Source organism: Podarcis cretensis, assembly GCF_951804945.1.
Source record: "Podarcis cretensis genome assembly, chromosome: 10".
NCBI lineage: Eukaryota > Metazoa > Chordata > Lepidosauria > Squamata > Lacertidae > Podarcis > Podarcis cretensis.
The window spans coordinates 29623060-29642091 of NC_137179.1; the positions used below are offsets into that span (position 1 = coordinate 29623060).

At 44.3% G+C, this 19032-nt stretch overlaps 1 protein-coding gene and 2 long non-coding RNA genes across 3 annotated transcripts in view; 2 read left to right on the plus strand and 1 right to left on the minus strand.

Annotated features, from left to right (window-relative positions):
• The window catches only part of LOC307225433, a 180651-nt gene extending 179676 nt beyond the window's left edge, over window positions 1–975 (plus strand). The window contains exon 2 of the long non-coding RNA XR_013843006.1: window positions 800–975. This is a non-coding gene — a long non-coding RNA (uncharacterized lncRNA). The remainder of the gene's footprint in view (window positions 1–799) is intronic.
• On the minus strand, window positions 269–5147 carry LOC307225417. The gene is made up of 2 exons (XR_013842990.1): window positions 5007–5147; window positions 269–863 (listed from the first exon to the last, which is right to left on the minus strand). It is a non-coding gene; the product is annotated as an uncharacterized lncRNA (long non-coding RNA).
• SH3BP1 (SH3 domain binding protein 1) overlaps window positions 4817–19032 on the plus strand; it is a 35467-nt gene continuing 21251 nt past the window's right edge. Inside the window, exons 1-3 of the mRNA XM_079992523.1 lie at window positions 4817–5513; window positions 16181–16223; window positions 17870–17974. Coding sequence (XP_079848649.1) covers window positions 5452–5513; window positions 16181–16223; window positions 17870–17974 — 210 coding nt within the window. The 5' untranslated portion in view covers window positions 4817–5451. The remainder of the gene's footprint in view (window positions 5514–16180; window positions 16224–17869; window positions 17975–19032) is intronic.

Sequence of the window (19032 nt, forward strand, 5' to 3'; positions counted from 1 at the left end):
CCAGCTTAGGAGCTGTCTTGAAGATCTTGTCTTGCAAACTCTCTTTAAAAAAGAGTCCAAAATCTGCTGCAGTCTCTAGAGAGCACAAATCTCGTGTTCCATTCCTTGCAACAACCCTCTAAGCAAAATGGCACTACTATTGACAGCTTGAATCCTCTGCAGTAAGGTAGACTTCCCACACATATCTTAGTAGAAACAGGTTGGGTTACAAAAAAAGGAAGCTGGAAATCAATCATCATTTGTAGTAGTAGTAGTAGTAGTAGTAGTAGTAGTAGTAGTAATTTATTATGGTCATTCATTTTTTGCAATGTTTATTATTATTTCAACTTGCATCCCAACCTTCCTCCCAAAGGAGCCTAAAGAAATGACTTGTGTGGCTTCTCCAAGTGATGAGGAGTCGTGGTGTGATGGGCTACAGCAGTGGCATTGAGGATAAGTCACTGAGCATTGATATGTCCAGATAAGAATCAGGAAGGTTGTTTCCAGCTTCCTCTCTGATAGACGTAACGTATAGGCAATTCTTCTGTCTGCATTGCAGCTTCTGAGATGGTAGGCACAGTCCCGCAACAATAAATTCTGTGTTTGTTTATTTTGTTGGGGCTTAGATCCCGTTTCTGTCCTAGTGGCCTGCTCTCTCCTGAGTAGGCCAAGCTTGATCCTCCCCATGGAACCCAAAAGTGGCATCTAAATGGCATCTTCCCTCCTTATCCCACTGGATGCCCATCTGTCATGAATGCTTTAATTGAGATTCCTGCATGACGGGGGGGGGGGGGGGGGCTTGGACTAGATGACACTTGAGGTTCCTTCCAACTCAATGATTCTATGATCTCTCTGGTCTGCAGTAGCACCTGAAGAGAAGCACACTAGGAAAAGCAGATCCTTTTTTTAATGATGTTTGATATTCATGCCCCTGAGGAGTCCTAACTAAAAGGGGTAGGGAGGGGACCTGAGATGATGATTGATGATGATGATGATTGATGATGATAATAGGTAAAGGTAAAGGTACCCCTGCCCGTACGGGCCAGTCGTGTCCAACTCTAGGGTTGTGCGCTCATCTTGCTCTAGAGGCCGGGAGCCGCCGCCATCCGAAGACACTTCCGGGTCACGTGGCCTGCGTGATGAAGCTGCAGCTGGTGAGCCAGCACCAGCGCAGCACACGGAAACGCCGTTTACCTTCCCGCTATAAAGCGGTACCTATTTATCTACTTGCACTTAAGAGTGCTTTCGAACTGCTAGGTGGGCAGGAGCTGGGACCGATAGACGGGAGCTCACCCCGCCGCGGGGATTTGAACCGCCGACCATACGATCAGCAAGTCCTAGGCACTGAGGTTTTACCCTCAGCGCCACCCGCGTCCCGATGATGATAATAAATTTTATTTATACCCCGCCCTCCCCGGCCAGGACTGGGCTCAGGGCGGCTAACATCAAGATATACAATACGTTAAAAACATAAAATCAAACAATTAAAATGCAGATTAAAATCAAAATAAAATCCAATGGTAACCCACAAATTATAACTATAGGGTTTGGGGACATTTAATGCTCACCAGGCCCAACAAGAGGGCAAACACTTTGGAACAGCCCAGCTGCAGTTCATGGGGAGCAGGAGGAAAATTGGCTCCAGGCTCTGTCCATTACAGCCTGTTGAGTAATAAATTTAACTTCAGCAGCCCCTTTACATCACAGGCGACACTACTTTCCATCTTGTCTCTGTGTCGAACATATCAGCTGATGCAGGCTGCATTCTATATGCACGCCTGCAATGAATCTAAAATTTGAGCGCTCAGCTGCAGCATAGGGGCTTTTGCCAAAGTATGTGCAATGAAGTGGTCATAGTAGTAGTAGTTGTTGTTTATACTTTGTGGTAGAATTGCTACAGGAAATATATGTGACTGGAGAGAATCAAGACTAAGCCCCAGAAACTGAGTACTGGAGGGCTACAGGCTCTCGATCCTTGCCCTTAAAGCTTAATAATAATCATAATGACTGAATAATTTAGGCCATCACATTCATGTGTGCTTGATAAAGGTAACTAGGTAACCTCGAAGCCTGCATAGCCCCTAGTTCAACAGAAGGGTACCAGTAATCTGTACAAGACGAAAACAAAACACTGATAGCAGTTCTAACCTAGCCCAGCTACTAGATAAATTTAGCAGCCGTGAGAATGCAACCTTTTAGTAGCCGGCCTGAGGCAGTTCTTTCCTCCTTTCCTTTTTCATTTACAATTATAGAACTTTATCTCTCGATGTGCTCACCCTGACCACTTCCTCACCTTAATTTTCCCACTTCTCAGTAACTTCATGCACTTTGTCCCCTATAATTCTTTGCCTGCCTGGGCTTTCTCTGCAACGATTGGCTTGCAAACGGCTGCAAATTGAGAGATTGCTGACAGAGTTTGGGGGGTGTTGTGTTGGGGGTTTAGAACACAACAGTCATTTCCATCCAGGGTGTGCCTAGGAAGGTTACTGCACATTTCAGAAGGCTTAATGTCACCTCGTTGAGCACTGCTCCCATCATCATTGCTCCAGATCTCATCACACCACGTGGCTGTGGTCCAGCTCCCAAACGATCATGTAAACTGCCTCAATGAACAAAGCAATAAAGGTAAAGGTAAAGGGACCCCTGACCATCAGGTCCAGTCGTGGCCGCCTCTGGGGTTGCGGTGCTCATCTCGCTTTATTGGCCAAGGGAGCCGACGTACAGCTTCCAGGTCATGTGGCCAGCATGACTAAGCCGCTTCTGGTGAACCAGAGCAGCGCACGGATACGCCGTTTATTTTCCCGCCGGAGCGGTACCTATTTATCTACTTGCACTTTGATGTGCTTTCGAACTGCTAGGTTGGCCAGATGCCCAGGACTCCACTCAGCAAAAGGAGCAAGACGGTCCCTGAATGCATCAGGGCTGGCTTCCCACATTTTGAACGAATGCCATCAATTTTGATTTTAATTCATTTTTATAATGTTTTATAATGTCATACTGTTTTAATGTTGTTAGCCGCCCTGAGCCCGGCTTCGGCTGGGGAGGGCGGGATATAAATAAAATTTATTATTATTATTATTATTACCATTTAAAGGTGTGTGCACACTACGTGATAATAGGCATTCAATGCTGGATGCCGAGCACCTTTTCAGAGTCCTGGAAACATGACACAATCCCCATATTGTCAATAGAGTCATTGTGGAGTATTGGTTGGAGTGTTGGACTAGGACCTGGGAAACCAGGGTTTGGATCCCAACCCAGACATGAAGCACACTGGGTGGCGCTGGGCTAGCCACTGTCTCTCAGCCTAACCTACCTCACAGGGTGGTTGTGAGGATAAAATTGTGACGGGCGAACCATTTATCCCACCTTAAGCTCCTTGGAGGGAAAGGTGGTACAGTGGTACCTTGGTTTACAAACTTAATCTGTTCTGGAAGTCTGTTCTTAAACCAAAGCATTCTTAAACCAAGGCGTGCTTTCCCATAGCAGCGGGGGACTCAATTTACAAATGGAACACACTCAACATGTTCTGCTTCCAAGGCAAAGTTCACAAACCAAAACACCTACTTCTGGGTTTGCAGCGTTCTTAATCCAAGTTGTTCATAAACTAAGCTGTTCTTAAACCAAAGTACCATTGTATATACATGTAAGAAATAAAAAGAAATAAATATAAAGTGCCTTCCGCTGGGACAATTATAACCCGTTTAGTGCTAAGAATGTTCTTCTCAAGAGTTGCCTGCCTACATACATGCGCAGAGGTTTCCCAGGGCTGGGCCATTCCTCCTCACCATGCTTAAGTTGGGTATGAATGAAACAGGCAAAATAGGAAGCCACACAGTGATTTAAGTCACCTCTGTATAACGATATAGTCATACCTTGGATCTCAAATGCCTTGGCTCCCGAAAAAATCGGCTCCCAAACGATCGAAACACAGAAGTGAGTGTTCCGGTTTTCAAATGATTTTCAGAAGCCGAACATCTGGTGCGGCTTCCAATTGGCTGCAGGATGTTCCTGCAGCCAATCAGAAGCCACACCTTGGTTTTTGAATGGTTTCAGGAGTCAGGCAGACTCCCGAAGCACATTCTGTTCGAGAACCAAGGTACGACTGTAGATCTTCTGCATTCCGCGATATATATGCAGAAACACCCCTCTCTTTCGAAAACAAAATGTGCAAAACGTTTTGTTTTTTAAGGCAAGGAAGCTATGGAAATGCTATTTGAGGGGAGGGGAATAGAGAACACTGTTGCACCTGAAAACATTCCCACTTATGGGCACAGACAACACAGATGGTAAATGAAATCATGTGAGGGTGTGTACAGTTCCAAACCACTGTGTAGTAATGTGGAAAAATGACCCTTGTGCATTCCAAAGGCTACATGTGTTATAATTCAGCAATTTCACATTGCAGTTTCCTTTGCTCCAGGAAAGGAAATTGCTCCTCTGGAAATTGATGTTGAACGTTGCACGTGTTTTATGGAAGAGCACACAGTCTTAAGAATTTGGTCTGCAGTATTGTGTGTGCAGGATGCAATTAGATACTTCAGAGACAGGCAGGACAGAGTATTAGTATTTATAATTGCAGGTAGTAATGTATGATGCCCAGGGCTGAACTAGCAGAACTGTTGCACACTGCTAGTTTTGCTATCCCAAAATCCATTGTTTACTTCACCTTGCCAGTAATGCTGGTTGGGCCAACCTGAGAAAGACCCTCTCTGGGCCTCTGCTGCAAAAGCCACACCCCCACCCTCCTGAGTTCATGCAACTTTATCAGCCAACCGTCTTCCTCACCCCAAACCTCAGGCTTCATTTCAGCGTCACCCCCACGCTGTCAAGCATAAGCTGAGCCAGAGAGAGAGAAAAAGTAGGAAGTGCTACAGCTCGAGCCCTTGCAGCATAAAGGCTTGTTCTGCCTCGTTGCATGTTTGCTGTAATAATATTTCCCCTTTAAGGCTTGGCTGAAGTTATTTTTATTTTTTTTTCTCTTTTGGCGGGGTGGTGACAGGAACTGAGGCAGCAGCAGATCTTACCTGATCTCAGCATCTGCGAGAGGTGGTGGCGGCGGAGGCAAGAGAGAAAGAGGCAAGTTGCTGCAGAGAAAGTGTGAGAGAAATGGGAAGGACTTGAAACTTAGGGAGGAAAAGGAGGTGGAGAAACACACTGAAGGTTGTGAGGGAAGGATATCAGAAGAAAGGGAAACAAGAGGAAATCAGTGAGGGTTGAGGAAGAGGAGGAGGAAGTAGAAATGGGAAGAGAAGGGTGAAGTCAGAGAGAGAGAGAGAATAAAATAAGACCAGAGAATGACAAGGAAGTGACAGGAATAAGCCTGCTGACAGGAGGAGGAGGTGGAGGAGGAGGAGGAGAGAATCATCGATGGCAACAAGTGCGAGTGGCTTGTGCTGAAGGAGGAGGAGGGAAAGAACACCCAGCTGGTTTTTGGTCGTTGTGGTGGGACTGCGTTATCTTTCCCTCAAGATGATGAAGAGACAGTTCAATCGGATGCGGCAGCAGCTCAGTCACCCCAGCATTGGCGGAAGGTAAGGAGGACTAGCTCCTTGGCTTGATAATTGACAGGACCCACCCTTTAGGCAGCGAACAGGTTAGGCCCTCTGGACTTTGCACAAGGACCTGAGTGGGCCAGATGAAAACTTGTAAGTAGGGCTCAGATGGTGCCTAACTGGGCAGTAGCTGCTTCTGAAAACTTGACTGCTGGAGAACTTTGAGCGCGTGGAGACATGCTTGCTCGTCTCTAGTCCCAGCACTAACCAGGTGCTAATTCTAACTCTTACCCCCTCCTTTCCTGAATTCAGTTTATCAGGGAGTTTATTTAGCAGACTAGAGGCTACTATTTGGATCCATTGTTGGTGGGTGGGTGGGTGGGTGGAGAGAGAGAGATCAATAACTTTTGGGTTTTCCTTAAAAAAGCTCAACCCTGCCCTTGCCTGAATCTTCCTTTGTCAGGGATGGAGAACCAGTGGTCTTCTCTTAATACTATTGGGCTCCAGCTCCTACCAACCCCAGCCAGCATGGCCCAAAGGTCAGGGAACTATGGGAACTGTAGTCCAGCATCTGGAGGGGGGCACAGGTTCCCTATAAGGCTGCCTACAGACTCTACCTTTAGAACTCATTCAAAGCACATGTAATTCCCTCAGAAAAATTCTGGCTGCTGCATTTTTGGGAAACTGGAATTCCCAGCAACCCTCAACAAACTGCAGTGCTCAGAATTCTTTGAGGCAGAGAAATGTGTTTTGAACGTGCTTTAAAGTGAGTACACAGCCAAAGTAAAGGGCCACCACTTTCACAACCAGTGGGCCACCAGTGGCAGGATGTTGTTGTTGTTTAGTTGTTTAGTCGTGTCCGACTATTCGTGACCCCATGGACCAGAGCACGCCAGGCACTCCTGTCTTCCACTGCCTCCCACAATTTGGTCAGACTCATGTTTGTAGCTTCGAGAACACTGTCCAACCATCTCGTCCTCTGTCGTCCCCTTCTTCTTGTGCCCTCCATCTTTCCCAACATCAGGGTCTTTTCCAGGGAGTCTTCTCTTCTCATGAGGTGGCCAAAGTATTGGAGCCTCAGCTTCATGATCTGTCCTTCCAGTGAGCACTCAGGGCTGATTTCCTGGCAGGATAGATGAGCATATAACTAGTGACCAGGCCACTCAACAAACTGTGCCTGTAACCACTTAAAAATCACTAATGGGACTAAGGAACCAGAACATGAGAGCCCAGGTGGTGATGTCCAGGTGAGACTCCAACCCCTCACCCCAAAGCATCAAATGCTATGGAACTGAGGCCCCAGGTACGTGTTCAGGGTCAGTCAACAATCCAGCCTCTCCTGCTTTTATTCTCTGCTGCATCACCCTGCCATCCCCATGCACCCCTCTGGCAGGCATATTTGTCTGTATCTTCTTGCCAAGTGGTAAAGAGAACTTGACCATGCAACAGGATTATCAGGGAAATCTATGGCCCTAGACTAGTCTTCCCCACCCTGGTGTCCTCCAGATGTTCTGAACTGCCGCTCCCATCCGCCCCAGCCAGCATGTGGAACAAGTGCTATGTCCCTGAGATCAGAGGGTACTGTGTGTACTCCGCACGGTGTGCTTATTTCTGAGGCAAATGGGCGCAAGGAAGCTATGTAAGGCACTAGAGCACTGGACTTCAGTTGGGGGGTGAGATCTGAGTTCTCAGCCACATTTGCCCCTTGGGTGACCTTGGGCCACTCATACATACTCACGCCTAACCTGCTGCACAGAGAATAAAGTGAGGTAATCCACATCCATGAATGCCATGCTCAGCTCACCAGAGGAAGGGTGGAGTACAAATGTGAAGGAAAATAGTAACAGCCATATTCACTGGTGCAACTCAGCAAGCCCACTGGGTTTTGTTTTCTTGTTTCTTGGAATTTTTTTAGGGGTTTTTTAGATTATCCAGATACTTCTAACCCTATTTTTACATTACATGCAGCTCTACGCTCTTTTGGGAAGAAGGGTGGGATATAAATTTAATATACAAACATGCTCTTTCTTTTAAATGAAAGCTGAGGTTCTCAGATGGGTTCTGCTCTTGTGTGGAATTTCAGCAATTCATATGCCCCTGCCTATGAGAAAGAAGCAGAGAGCTGTAGGGATTTGCTTTTTAGCAGCTCCCTCAGGCCTTTAAGTACCTGGTGTCAATGGAAGGCCCGTGTCTTCCATTTTGCTTTGTGGTGCTGGATATCAAGTATATCTCAGGGTGGGGATCTGTAGATATGCACCCTTTAGACCAGGCTGCACCAGGTAGTAACTGCTCCAACCCTCCAACGTCCCATAATGATAATTTTACTATTTATACCCCACACATCTTACTGGGTTGCCCCAGCCACTCTAGCCAGCTTCCAGCATATATAAAAACACAATAAAACATTAAACATTCAAAAACTTCCCTATACAGGATTGCCTTATGACAGCTTGGAGGATGGATAACTCCATACCTTCCAAAATTTCTCCAATGAAAATAGGCTCATCTTAAGGAAAAGTGAGACATTGCAGGACCAAATCAGAAACCAGGACGGCTTCTCTAAATTAGGGATGTCCCTGGAAAATAGGGACACTTAGAGGGTCTCTAACTATAGGTTTATAAGAAGGGATCGATAGCTGTTGCTGTTTCAGCTAACCACTTTGTGGAGCAGAGGGTTCAAAGGCCCTGTAAGTTGGGCTGGTATCATTACCAGTATCATTAATCTGTATAGTGTACTGGTTATAGAGTATTGGACATGGATCTGGAAGACCAGGGTTCAAATCCCCACTCAACCACAAAGATCACTGGGTGACATTGGGCCAGTCACTCATTTATTTACTTATTAAATTTATATTCCGCCTTTCATCCGTGGATCACAAAACCCCCCACAAAAATACATGACATAATGCAAGCGAAGCAACAACCCTCCCCCTTAGTTTAAAAGGCCATGGATTGTTGAATTAGCCAAAGTCCAACCTTCATTCCTCTCTCCCTCACAGAGTTGCTGTGAGGATAAAACAGGGAGCAGGAGAACTATGTATTACACTTTGAGCTCCTTGGATGAAAAGTGGAATATAAATGCAATTCATTCATACATACATACATACATACATAGCTATTGCAGATACCTTAATCAAACATGTTGAGCTTTTCATGATCTGTAAATAACATTAAAAAAATAGTATTGGCTTGATCAGGGATGGCTAACATGTCTCCCTCCAGATGTTGCTGAACTCCCATCAGCTCCATCCAGCATGACCGCAGTAATCAGGGATGATGGAAATTGTAGTTTCTAGATGATGTTAATCTAGAGGGCCACAGGTTCCTCATCCTGGAACCTGAGGCTTGACTCTTTTATTGTGTTTTTGAGTTGCCTGACTGACCCCGCTCAGTGAGTCCATCGCTGGCTTAAAATGCAGCAAGGACATTCTTTTCTCAATTCTGACTGAAGCTAGTTTGGCGGGAAACACATCAAATGCAGGATTTCACAAGAAACGAAAGGATAGATATGGATTGTGGCCAAGGTTGTGTGTACACCACTTCCCGAACCACTGGGTGGTGAGTCATTGGCAGTGTGTGCACAACCCACAGCTGGATGGGATTAGTACTCTGAAATCCCAGTGCTGAGAAAAGTATGTACTCCGCTAGACAGTAGGGATGGGGGAGAAATTTGGTTCACTTCTCATTTAAAGGCAAACCTTCCTAATCAGAGCTTTCTGAAACAATCTGAGAACCTAAACACAGCTGTCCTTCAAAATTCACACTTCTCTGAATTTTGCAGTGCCATTCTCCAGCCAAGAAATGCATATAAAAATGCACATACTAGCTTACAGTGTGCACAAAAATGCATCTGTTATTGAAACTAACATTAAAATTGCTTTGCAGAAATGTGTTTGTTAGGAAGAACTACATACCCAAAATATATATATATATATGTGTATTTGGAGAAATTCACACTAAAACACTGATGAATTTTCACGAGGACTTTGTGGGGGGTTTTGTTGTTGTTTTGTTTTAAATCCAAACTGATATGGAAATTTGGAGAACTGAGCTTACGACTGGAGAAACCAAAATTGAAAGAGTTGCCCACCTTAACTAAACAGACCAAAAAATGGTTTGATGGAGGCAGGAAGTTTCTCAACGAGTAAAAGATCCTTTCTCTGTTTTATTTCCCCCCCTGGTCAGGCCCAGCCTCTACCATCCCCTGCTCTACTTTTGAAAGCACAAGGAATGACATAAGCAGCAGGGCTGGGCTCTTGGGTGTTCCAGAGCTGATTTTCCCGTCTTCCCTGTCTAGCTGTTGTGATGTGAAGGTTGAATTTAGTTGTTACTCATCTCACTCCCGGCTGGGTTAGGAGGAGAATCTTTTGCAGAGCAAGTAGTTGCTCACATCAGCCAATTTCGCAAGAGAGATTTAAATACATTGCTGCATAGGGGGAAAACCTACACTTACTATATTGTGCTTTCTGTTTTAACCCTCCCATGTATCAGTGAAAGAGTAAGAAGAGCCCTCAGAGTGAGGGCAGATGCAGACTTGGATTAAATCAACAGGATTTAAGGCATAACTTTCCACATTCAATTTCAGTGGAGCCTAAGAGCAACCTAGCATGTAAAACTCCACTCCCCCTTAAACTTTGCAGCCTAAATTAATATCTCCAGAGTTTTTTAGTTTGTTTTTCAATGTACAACTATAGTTCCTTATATCTATGCTTTAAAACTTTGGGGCCATCTGAGATCCACAACGATATCTCTGTATACTTGTAAGAAAAAGTCAGTCTAGATTGGCAACATTGAATTAGAATAATTACTAACTACACACCTCACCGTTAAAAAAACAAAAACAAAATGTGTTTTTTGATAGAGTGTACATCAATTTAACTGTTTTTAATTACTCCCTCCTACTTTCTAGCCCACTTTAAAAACATTCACTCACAAGTGCTGTATTTGAATAGATTTTGATACACTTGTATCCTGTCGATGTGTGCATATTACATATAATCCAAATAAATATACATTAACCCCCAAACAAGTGATATAGTCCTTGCTAAATTCATTGCTACAACAGTTCCTTCTGTTCCCTGGCTGCATGCATACCATACATTTAAAGCACCCCCACCCCCAAAAAGAATAATGGGAACTGTAGTTTACCCCCCTGACAGAGCTACAATTCACAACTTTCTTAACAAACTATGTTTTCCAGTATTCTTCAGAGAGAGGGAATGTACTTGAAAGATATGCATGGTGCCTGAATGCACAGCTTCTGTCTCCCTCCCCCCTGCCTCAGTTGATGGTTTCCTGTTCTTTCACAGCAGAAAGCATTTCAAGGCCTGCTCCACTCTTCACATCCTCTGGTGTGCTTGGGTCCTTCAGCTAAAGCTGGATCTGCTCTGCAGCTGCTTAACATTAAGGGTTTATCTACACACCACAGACAACACTGGTTTAACAGTCACTCCTTCTCCTCAGGAAACCTGGGTAGGAGATTCAGTGAGAGACGTCTAAATTTCTAGATTTCTAGCTGGGTCTTATTATATTTCCCAACACTAGGCAGAATTTTATCAACCTTGATCATGTCCCTCTTTCCTTACTGCCCCCTCCCCAAATTTAAAAGCACCAGATGGATTAAATTCTCCTCATAGACGAGTTGCTCCAGCCCACTGATCAGTTGGATGCCCAGTTCTGCCTCTTCCCAGCTCTACACAGTGGCGTAGCGTGGGTTGTCAGCACCCGGGGCAAGGCAAGTAATTTGCGCCCCCTAACCCGTGGATTTGCGCCCCCTAACCCTATCCCTAACCCTAACCTCCAGATGTTGCGCCCGGTGCGGCCGGCCCCCCCTGCACCCCCCACGCTACGCCACTGGCTCTACAACATCCTTTTTGATTTGTGGCAACCAGAATGTGAACACACCAAACATATAAAGTATCTGTATAATAGGGTTGCCTTATTTCAAAATGTGTCACAATAGTTTTTTGGGTTGGGGGGGTGTTGTGTGTGGGTGGGTTTTTTTTGTTTTTGTTTTTGTTTTTGTTTTTTTTTTTGCCAAAGTTGTTGAGCTTCTTTGTCAAATTCTCAACAAAAAAAAATATTTTTTCTGTTAGTGAATAGTAGAATGGGATGTGAAGGGAGAAATTCAAACGGCAGAGGAATTCCTAGGTTAGCCTATGCAAAACGATCTGGCCACGCTAGGGCCATTAAGAAACAACACAAGGCCATTTTGAAGAACGGCCCTTCCCCCCTGTCCTGAGGTGTGAACAGAGACAGGAGATTTGGAAGGTTGCCAAGGTAACTGTGTGATGTCACAGGAAGAGTTGGGGGGCTTTGGCACAACTAAGAAAATGGCAAAACAATATTGGCTGGCTGGCTGAAGGCAGGTGGGGAGGGATGCTGCACTTCTGTGGGGAACAAGCCCCTCTTGAGATGACCATGCTGTAAGATCTGTACTCCCTCTCCATAAATTAAGGGTGTAAATATGTGTCATTAAACCACAAAGGCATGCCAGTGTTGGGTCACTTTTCTAATAATCACTAGCATGGAATTCACCTTTTCAGCAGCTGCCGCACACAGGGTTGGCATTTTCATTTCTGTTCTTAGCTCTCTATCAAAACCCCAAGTTCTCTTACCACCAGCTGAGTCTTCATTAGCACGTGCGTGATGTTAGGAATTTTTGCTCCTATGTACATCATGTAAGTGCTTCTAGAGAGAAGTTTATGGTGCAATTGGTGTTCCTTACATATGCAAGCTTCTGAAGTTTCCACATGAAATTCTAGCATATTTTTTGTCCATTTCATCCAAATTTACCCTGCCTGGGAGTAATCCAATAAGAAATCATCATCATCATTATCAAACAAACCAAACCAGCAGCACTGTTGCCAATGGCCTGATTACAATATTAATCCCTTTTCTATAAACACCCTTATTTATCTCCCTGTCTCCATGTTTGAAGCAACAGGTTTTCAACAAGCCTTCATTTAATATGTGGAATAGGATGCAAATGAAGTGTTTTAGATCTGTAATTGTCTCAGAAGTAGAAAGTGAGGTGGTTAAGAGAGCAGGTTTAATGTTAAGTTACAAACCGCAGGAATTATTTCCTCTGCTGCGAATGCAGGATTCCCATGGTGGGAAGGAAGGGCCTTGTAAACTTTTAAATCCTGGGAGCTTTTGTCTCCTTATCACCCTTTCCGCTGCCTCAGCAGCTTCTTCATCAATGTCATAATAATAATAATAATAATTTGTTCTTTGTACCCCACCCATCTGCCTGGCTTGCCCCAGCCATTCTCTTTAACTTTATCCTGGAGTCTCTATGCAAACCCTCTTTGAACTGTGTCACACACCTCAGTATTGCTGAGAGTTCCTCTTCCCTTACCTTTCATTCTGGGTGCAGCCTTGTTCCTGAAGAACCTGAATTGCATATTTTTCCCCCTGTGTAAGTGTAACCCCATGACAGACTAAGTAGTAGGAGGTAGAGGCGGAGCTACATGTCTGAGATTTCCTCTGTTGAAAAGTGATGCTGAATAATCTGCCCTTGGAGACAACTGATTTATAGTTCCTCTGTTTCTAGGCTGCAGTGCTTTCTAGGGTCTAAGAATGGGTGACAACCACACCATACATTTAAAACATACTGCTGAAACAGTCATGGACTGTAGCTCATTGAGGGTGCTGGGAATTGTAGCTCTGTGAGGTCAGCACAGTTGACAAACTACATGATTCCCAGGATTCTTTGGGGGAAGCCATGATTGTTAAAATGGTACAATAGTGTTTAAGTGTATGGATGTGGTTCTCATCTCAAGGCAAGTTCAAAGGTATACTAGCCACTGGGAATACCCAACCTTTAGCATGAAGGATTCAGCTGACAGTCTGAAGGAAGGCAGGAAAGCAAGCCAAACTAGAGTGGCAACATATGCATTGCCAAAAGAGAGGACATAGATTTGCTTGCAATTTTACATGTGCTAACGTATACATATAGAAATAAATTTAGAACTAATTACTACAATTTAAATAGAAATACAGTATATTTCATCATAATGAGAAAGATGGGATAATCCCCATCCATCTCCACTCAGTCTGTCATACATATGACTCAGCAGCAGTCTAGATTTCTAGCCTTGAAAAACATAGTCATTCAGAAGTATGTGCCAGTGTTTTCATACATTCAAGTTGAGGGGGAATGGAAAGAACCTGAAATACATACAGAAACATTGGAATTACTGTATTTTTTTCATGTATAAGACTAGGTTTTTTCCCTAAAAAATAATGTCCAAAATTTGGGGGCATCTTATACACGGATAGATCTTCCCCCATTTTCTTAAATCGGAGTCCCCAAAAATAGGGGGTGTCTTATACATGGGTGCGTCTTATAGACGGAAACATACGGTACTTTCATCTGGATCACTGCAATCCTCCTTAATTAGAAAAATCCCCTCCCCCCACCATCTCCTACTTATTTTCTTTGCTTTTTTTACCAATTGACAACAATTTAGAGTAAACAATTTCCTTAATTTTTGGAGTATAAATACCCCCAAGTACTTAAAGACTCTGGGACAGATAGGAATTTCATTAACCATTGTATATCCAATTGGTCTCATGGTTTGATATTGGGGAACAGTATACTAGACTTTTCAAAGTTAATTTGAATGCCCAGGCATTCGAATGCACTGAGTTTCCTTTCCAGTACTTACAGGCATTGCTGTTTCAGATTACACAACACAACTCGACATCATCCACATAAAGGTTCAGCATATGCGCTTTCCCCTCTACCCAGAAACCTTCAAGAGGGAGAAGAAGCTCTGCCCAACAACTAAGGGAGAGAAATCCCTTCTTCGGGGCTTCTGGCTGCCTTCCAAAATCAACATGGGCCTTCACCTGTCACCAGAATATCAGCAGCAAATGAATGGAATGAAATTCCCCTGGGAGGGTGTGCCAAAGTTTTGGTGCCACTGTAGGAAAGGCCCTGTCCTGGGTGATCCCCCGTCATGCTTCAGACAGCAGGGGAATGAAGAGCAGGGCCTATGAATAACCTATTAACAGTTGGGTAGGTACATAGGAGAGTTGCATAGGCTGAGGGTCCAGGTGGAACTCCTTGGTGTCTTTTGTCACCTGTGGTATTTCTCCTTGGCCACAACGTGCAGCCAGTAGCTCCCTCTTTTGGCAAACTGGTATGGCACTGGCTAGGGAGTCAAATGCCTGGGTCTGGCAGCCACCCAGTACCTGGTTCAGGACCCCTGGTGCATTAGGGTCATCCAGTCTAACATTCTGTAGCATTATAATCTTCTATTTTGTTTTATGGGTGTTTGGGGTCAGGGGTTTTGTGCTAAATGCTCCAATTTTTTCCCCAGGGATACTTTCCCTTGTTATACACAACCAACAACAGAAATCATAATCCAACATGCCCTTCTATCTTTCTGAAACTCCTGGGCAGGCAAAGGCAGCAACATTCTAGCAGAAATCAGACTCCTTTTCATGAAGTATATGGCATGAAAAAGACAAGAAGATTAAATGTGAGAGACAGAATAATAAGGCTAAGGGCTGTAGTCTGTAAAGTAGTTGTTAGCACTGCACGGCCAGTGAAACATTCCTCCTCTCTTTTCTTCACGTGTGTCCCCTAAAGCCCATTGTCAAGGTTACCCCAATTCTCCAGAGCAGATTTGGGTGATTGCATGGGGAGAAAGGAGGAAGGAAAAGTTTCATTGTGCAAGCAGAAATCTTTGTGCCAATGGAATCACTTCATGGAGCGCTGTCCTATGTTCAATCATGTAAAAATAATTCTGGACATTCTAAGCAGGTACAGTGGTACCTTGGGTTAAGTACTTAATTCGTTCCGGAGGTCCGTTCTTAACCTGAAACTGTTCTTAACCTGAAGCACCACTTTAGCTAATGGGGCCTCCTGCTGCTGCCGCACCGCCGGAGCACGATTTCTGTTCTCATCCTGAAGCAAAGTTCTTAACCCAAGGTACTATTTCTGGTTAGCGGATTCAGTAACCTGAAGCATATGTAACCTGAAGCGTATGTAATCTGAAGCATATGTAACCTGAAGCATGTGTAACCTGAAGCGTATGTAACCCGAGGTACCACTGTAGTTGATAGAGTTCATGGATTTGGAAATGGAAGTCCTACTCAGTCATGAAGTTCACCAGAGGCCCTTAGGCCAGCTGTTCTCTCTTTTCCAGGGAAGGATTAAATGGGATCTCCAATATATATGCTGCGCACAACTCCTCAATAAAATGACCTGATACAAATGTGATAAATAATGCAACAGAAATGCAGACAAGCTCTTCCTACTGTCCAACACTGATGTGTTTGAAAATGTCAAAATATAAAAGCCCAGTGCTTTTTTTTCTAAAAAAAAAAATTGTTTAGGGGTATTCTCATTTTCCTACTCATATTGAAATCCTGCCCCTCAATGAGGCCAAACTTAGATTCACAAAATGTTTAGGGGTATGCGTACCCCTGCGTCCCTCCAGAAAAAAAGCACTATAAAAGCCGAATAAACAGTACTTCTTTTAGCCAAAGTGTTCTGCCTTATTGTACAAAACAGGCGGCAGATAAAATAAGTGAGTCCTGATATCAAAGACAAGTTTGCCAGTATCTATTACTCTGAAAGAACTTTCTTCTGATTTCTCCCTCTGCAGCCACAAATGAAGAAGGTGCTAAAACATATAGCATTAATGTAAAGTTTGTCTCTTTGACTCTTGTTTTTTGCTGCCTCTTCCTAGAGCCCAAGAAACAGCAGAATACTTGACAGAAGACTTGCTACAGGTGAGGCGTGGGTCTGATCAGTGGGCATGTGCTTACCTGTACCTGCAGGCATGGAGAGAAAGAGTCCCTTGTCTTCATGTGTAATTTATTTGCTCTCTGCTTATGCCTGAGTCACAGGACAGTTTTGCTCTGGGTTTTTACCCACTCCCTGAAGAATGATCCAGATGTTCCAGTGGGAGTTAGGACTTTTAAGCTTCAAAGAGCAACAAACGTTATTGTTAGAGTGGGTCCCAGAAGATCTCAACAACTCACAGCAAGGGGCAGATTAGAAAGCCGCTAGGGCAACTAATTTGCAAAAGAATGGTTTCATGTACACACAGGCACACACACACCCCTATTCTGTACCACAAAATCTGCACTTCTGTGATCTTTTTAATGTCTGTAGTACTAAGCTTATGAGATAAAAGCAGGCTGCTTGTAGACAGTACGTTATGTAGAAGAAAACATATTCTTGCCTATTTGTGCTTCAATTTATTCATTGGCGTGCATTCTACAGCATGATGCCATAACTAGCCCAGGGTTGCAGGAGTTATTAGTATCCCTGGCCAGGAGCAGGAGAGTAAAGTAGTAAAGTAGAGTGAAACCAGGTCATGGAATCTGATCACATCTCTCTCCATAGAATGTTATGAGTTGCAAAGAGCCATCAAGTCCAACTCATGGCAGAATCATGTGGCCTTGACAGGTGCTGACCCATCTATCCTCTCCTTAAAGATCTCAAGCAAATGAGAGCCCACCACCGGTTAATCTAATATTTGAGGAGTCGCATAATTCAGAGTTCCTAGGAGCTGCCTTATACTGAGTCAAGTCCATCTAGTTGAGTACTGTCTACCCTGACTGCTGGTGGCTCTCCAGGGATCCAGGCAGGAGCTTTTCCCAGCCCTGCAGGGAGATACCCAGGATTGAACCTTGGACCTTCTGCATGCAAGGCAGATACTCTATGAATGTGCCACTGTCCTTCTCCAGGCATAATTGACAAGGTGTGTTATAGAAGACTAGAGATGGACAACTGAGAGGCAGAAGAGCTGAATAGACAGGAATGGATGAACGAATGATGTGGTCAGAACAACTCAGCTCTTTGAGTCCATTGGCAAACATTCACCCTTAATCTGAAGATCTAAGCACATCATTTACTTGGGCACTCAAGCTTCCTCTTTCATTCTTGATCTGTGCACATGTTCCTATAAATCTGTGTATAGATTGTCTCTGTTTACTTAAATTAATTGTGTAGTCTTTATGGGCCGCAAAACCTCTGTGACTCTGACAGTTCACCTGTAAGCAACCTCAGGGTGGGGTGCATACCATTGACAGGTCAATGGGTGGTAGCCAACCAACTTTTACTAAGAGCAGACTGTTAACATTAGTTCCATTCATTTCAGTGTATCTACCCTGCCTAAAAGTCGGTTGAATACCACTCTTGCTGTTTTCAAATATCTTTACATTGTTGAGAGCCAGAAAAACTGAGAAATCAGAAACCCAAATGTTGTCCCTAATGCCAAAACCTGCATGGAATCTTGTGGAAGGTGAACAGAACAAGACACTTCCCTCTGCGGTGTTGCAGGAGATCTTGGAAAGAGAGAAACACTCTCAAACAGGAATGGATGGGGGAGTCTTTCCCCTCATTTTCTTTCACTCTTCTTTTTTTCCAGATTGAACAGAGGATTGAACCAGCCAAGCGTGCTGCTCACAATGTCCAGAAGAGGCTCCTGGCTTGTCTCCAAGGCCAATATGGGGCAGACATGGACAAACGGGTGGTAAGAGTGTTTGCCTCTCTTCTTTCAGCGTCAAGTAAACCATTGGTTATATGGGAGTTCAGTGGTTGGCATATTTTTCTTCTTCCTTAAAAGTGGCTTAGGGTCATAGCACAGAGGAAGAGGGTCTAACCCAGTAATAGGCAACCTGGTGCCCTTCAGGTGTCCTGGACTACAACTCCCATCAACCCCAGTTTGGCCACAAGGGTCAGGGATGATGGAAGCTGCAGTCCAGCAACGTTTGGAAGGCATCAGGTTGTCTTCCCTTGGTCTCTGGGTTGTGTTCATATTACTGCCTCCAAGCAGTGAAATCCCCCCCCCAGCCCCTGGTGCATTTCACAGCTCTTCACATCAGCACAACTTCATTAGTTTCAGATCCATTTCTGTTTGTGTACACACCAGGGGCCGTTTTGGATAACGTGTGAACACGGATTTAAAAACCAGCACTGGAAGCCCAGTGAATACACAGTAAAGGGTGTATGAACACAGCCCTTAATCTTTGCCCTGGGCCAGTTCTCCAATACAAATTCCTCTTTCTGCAGCTCGTAGCTGCTTTGAATGGTGGGGATTTTGGATTGTGACTGCAGCACAGGGGCAAAGAGTAAGATCCTCCTGTCCACAGTACTACTGCCCCTGTCCTGACCCTAATTTATACCTTACCTTCTATGGCTGTTTTATGTGAAAAAGAAAGAAAGACATTGAGATTTCTAATCACAGATCTCCAAGTTTATTTAGACCTAGCAGTCTCTCTTGGGAATCCCCCCAAAATGTTTTGAAATCAGTGGTAAAAATCAGGGCTGCTTTGAAAGGTCTATTCTGCTATCTTGATTCAAAATGGTATCCAGTTGTACCCAAACAGAGACGAAAACCTCCCCTTGATCTCAGGAACTATCTAACAGAAATGGGTTGCCATGTCTTAAAAGGTGTTTGAATGCATAGTGAATGGACAGGCAACTTTCCTATACTGTATATATATTTATATAGGCTGTGTCCACACACTAGGGCCTGAATGCCCACGGGGGTTGATTTTAAAACCCCCTGCAGATCTAATTCAGCCAGCT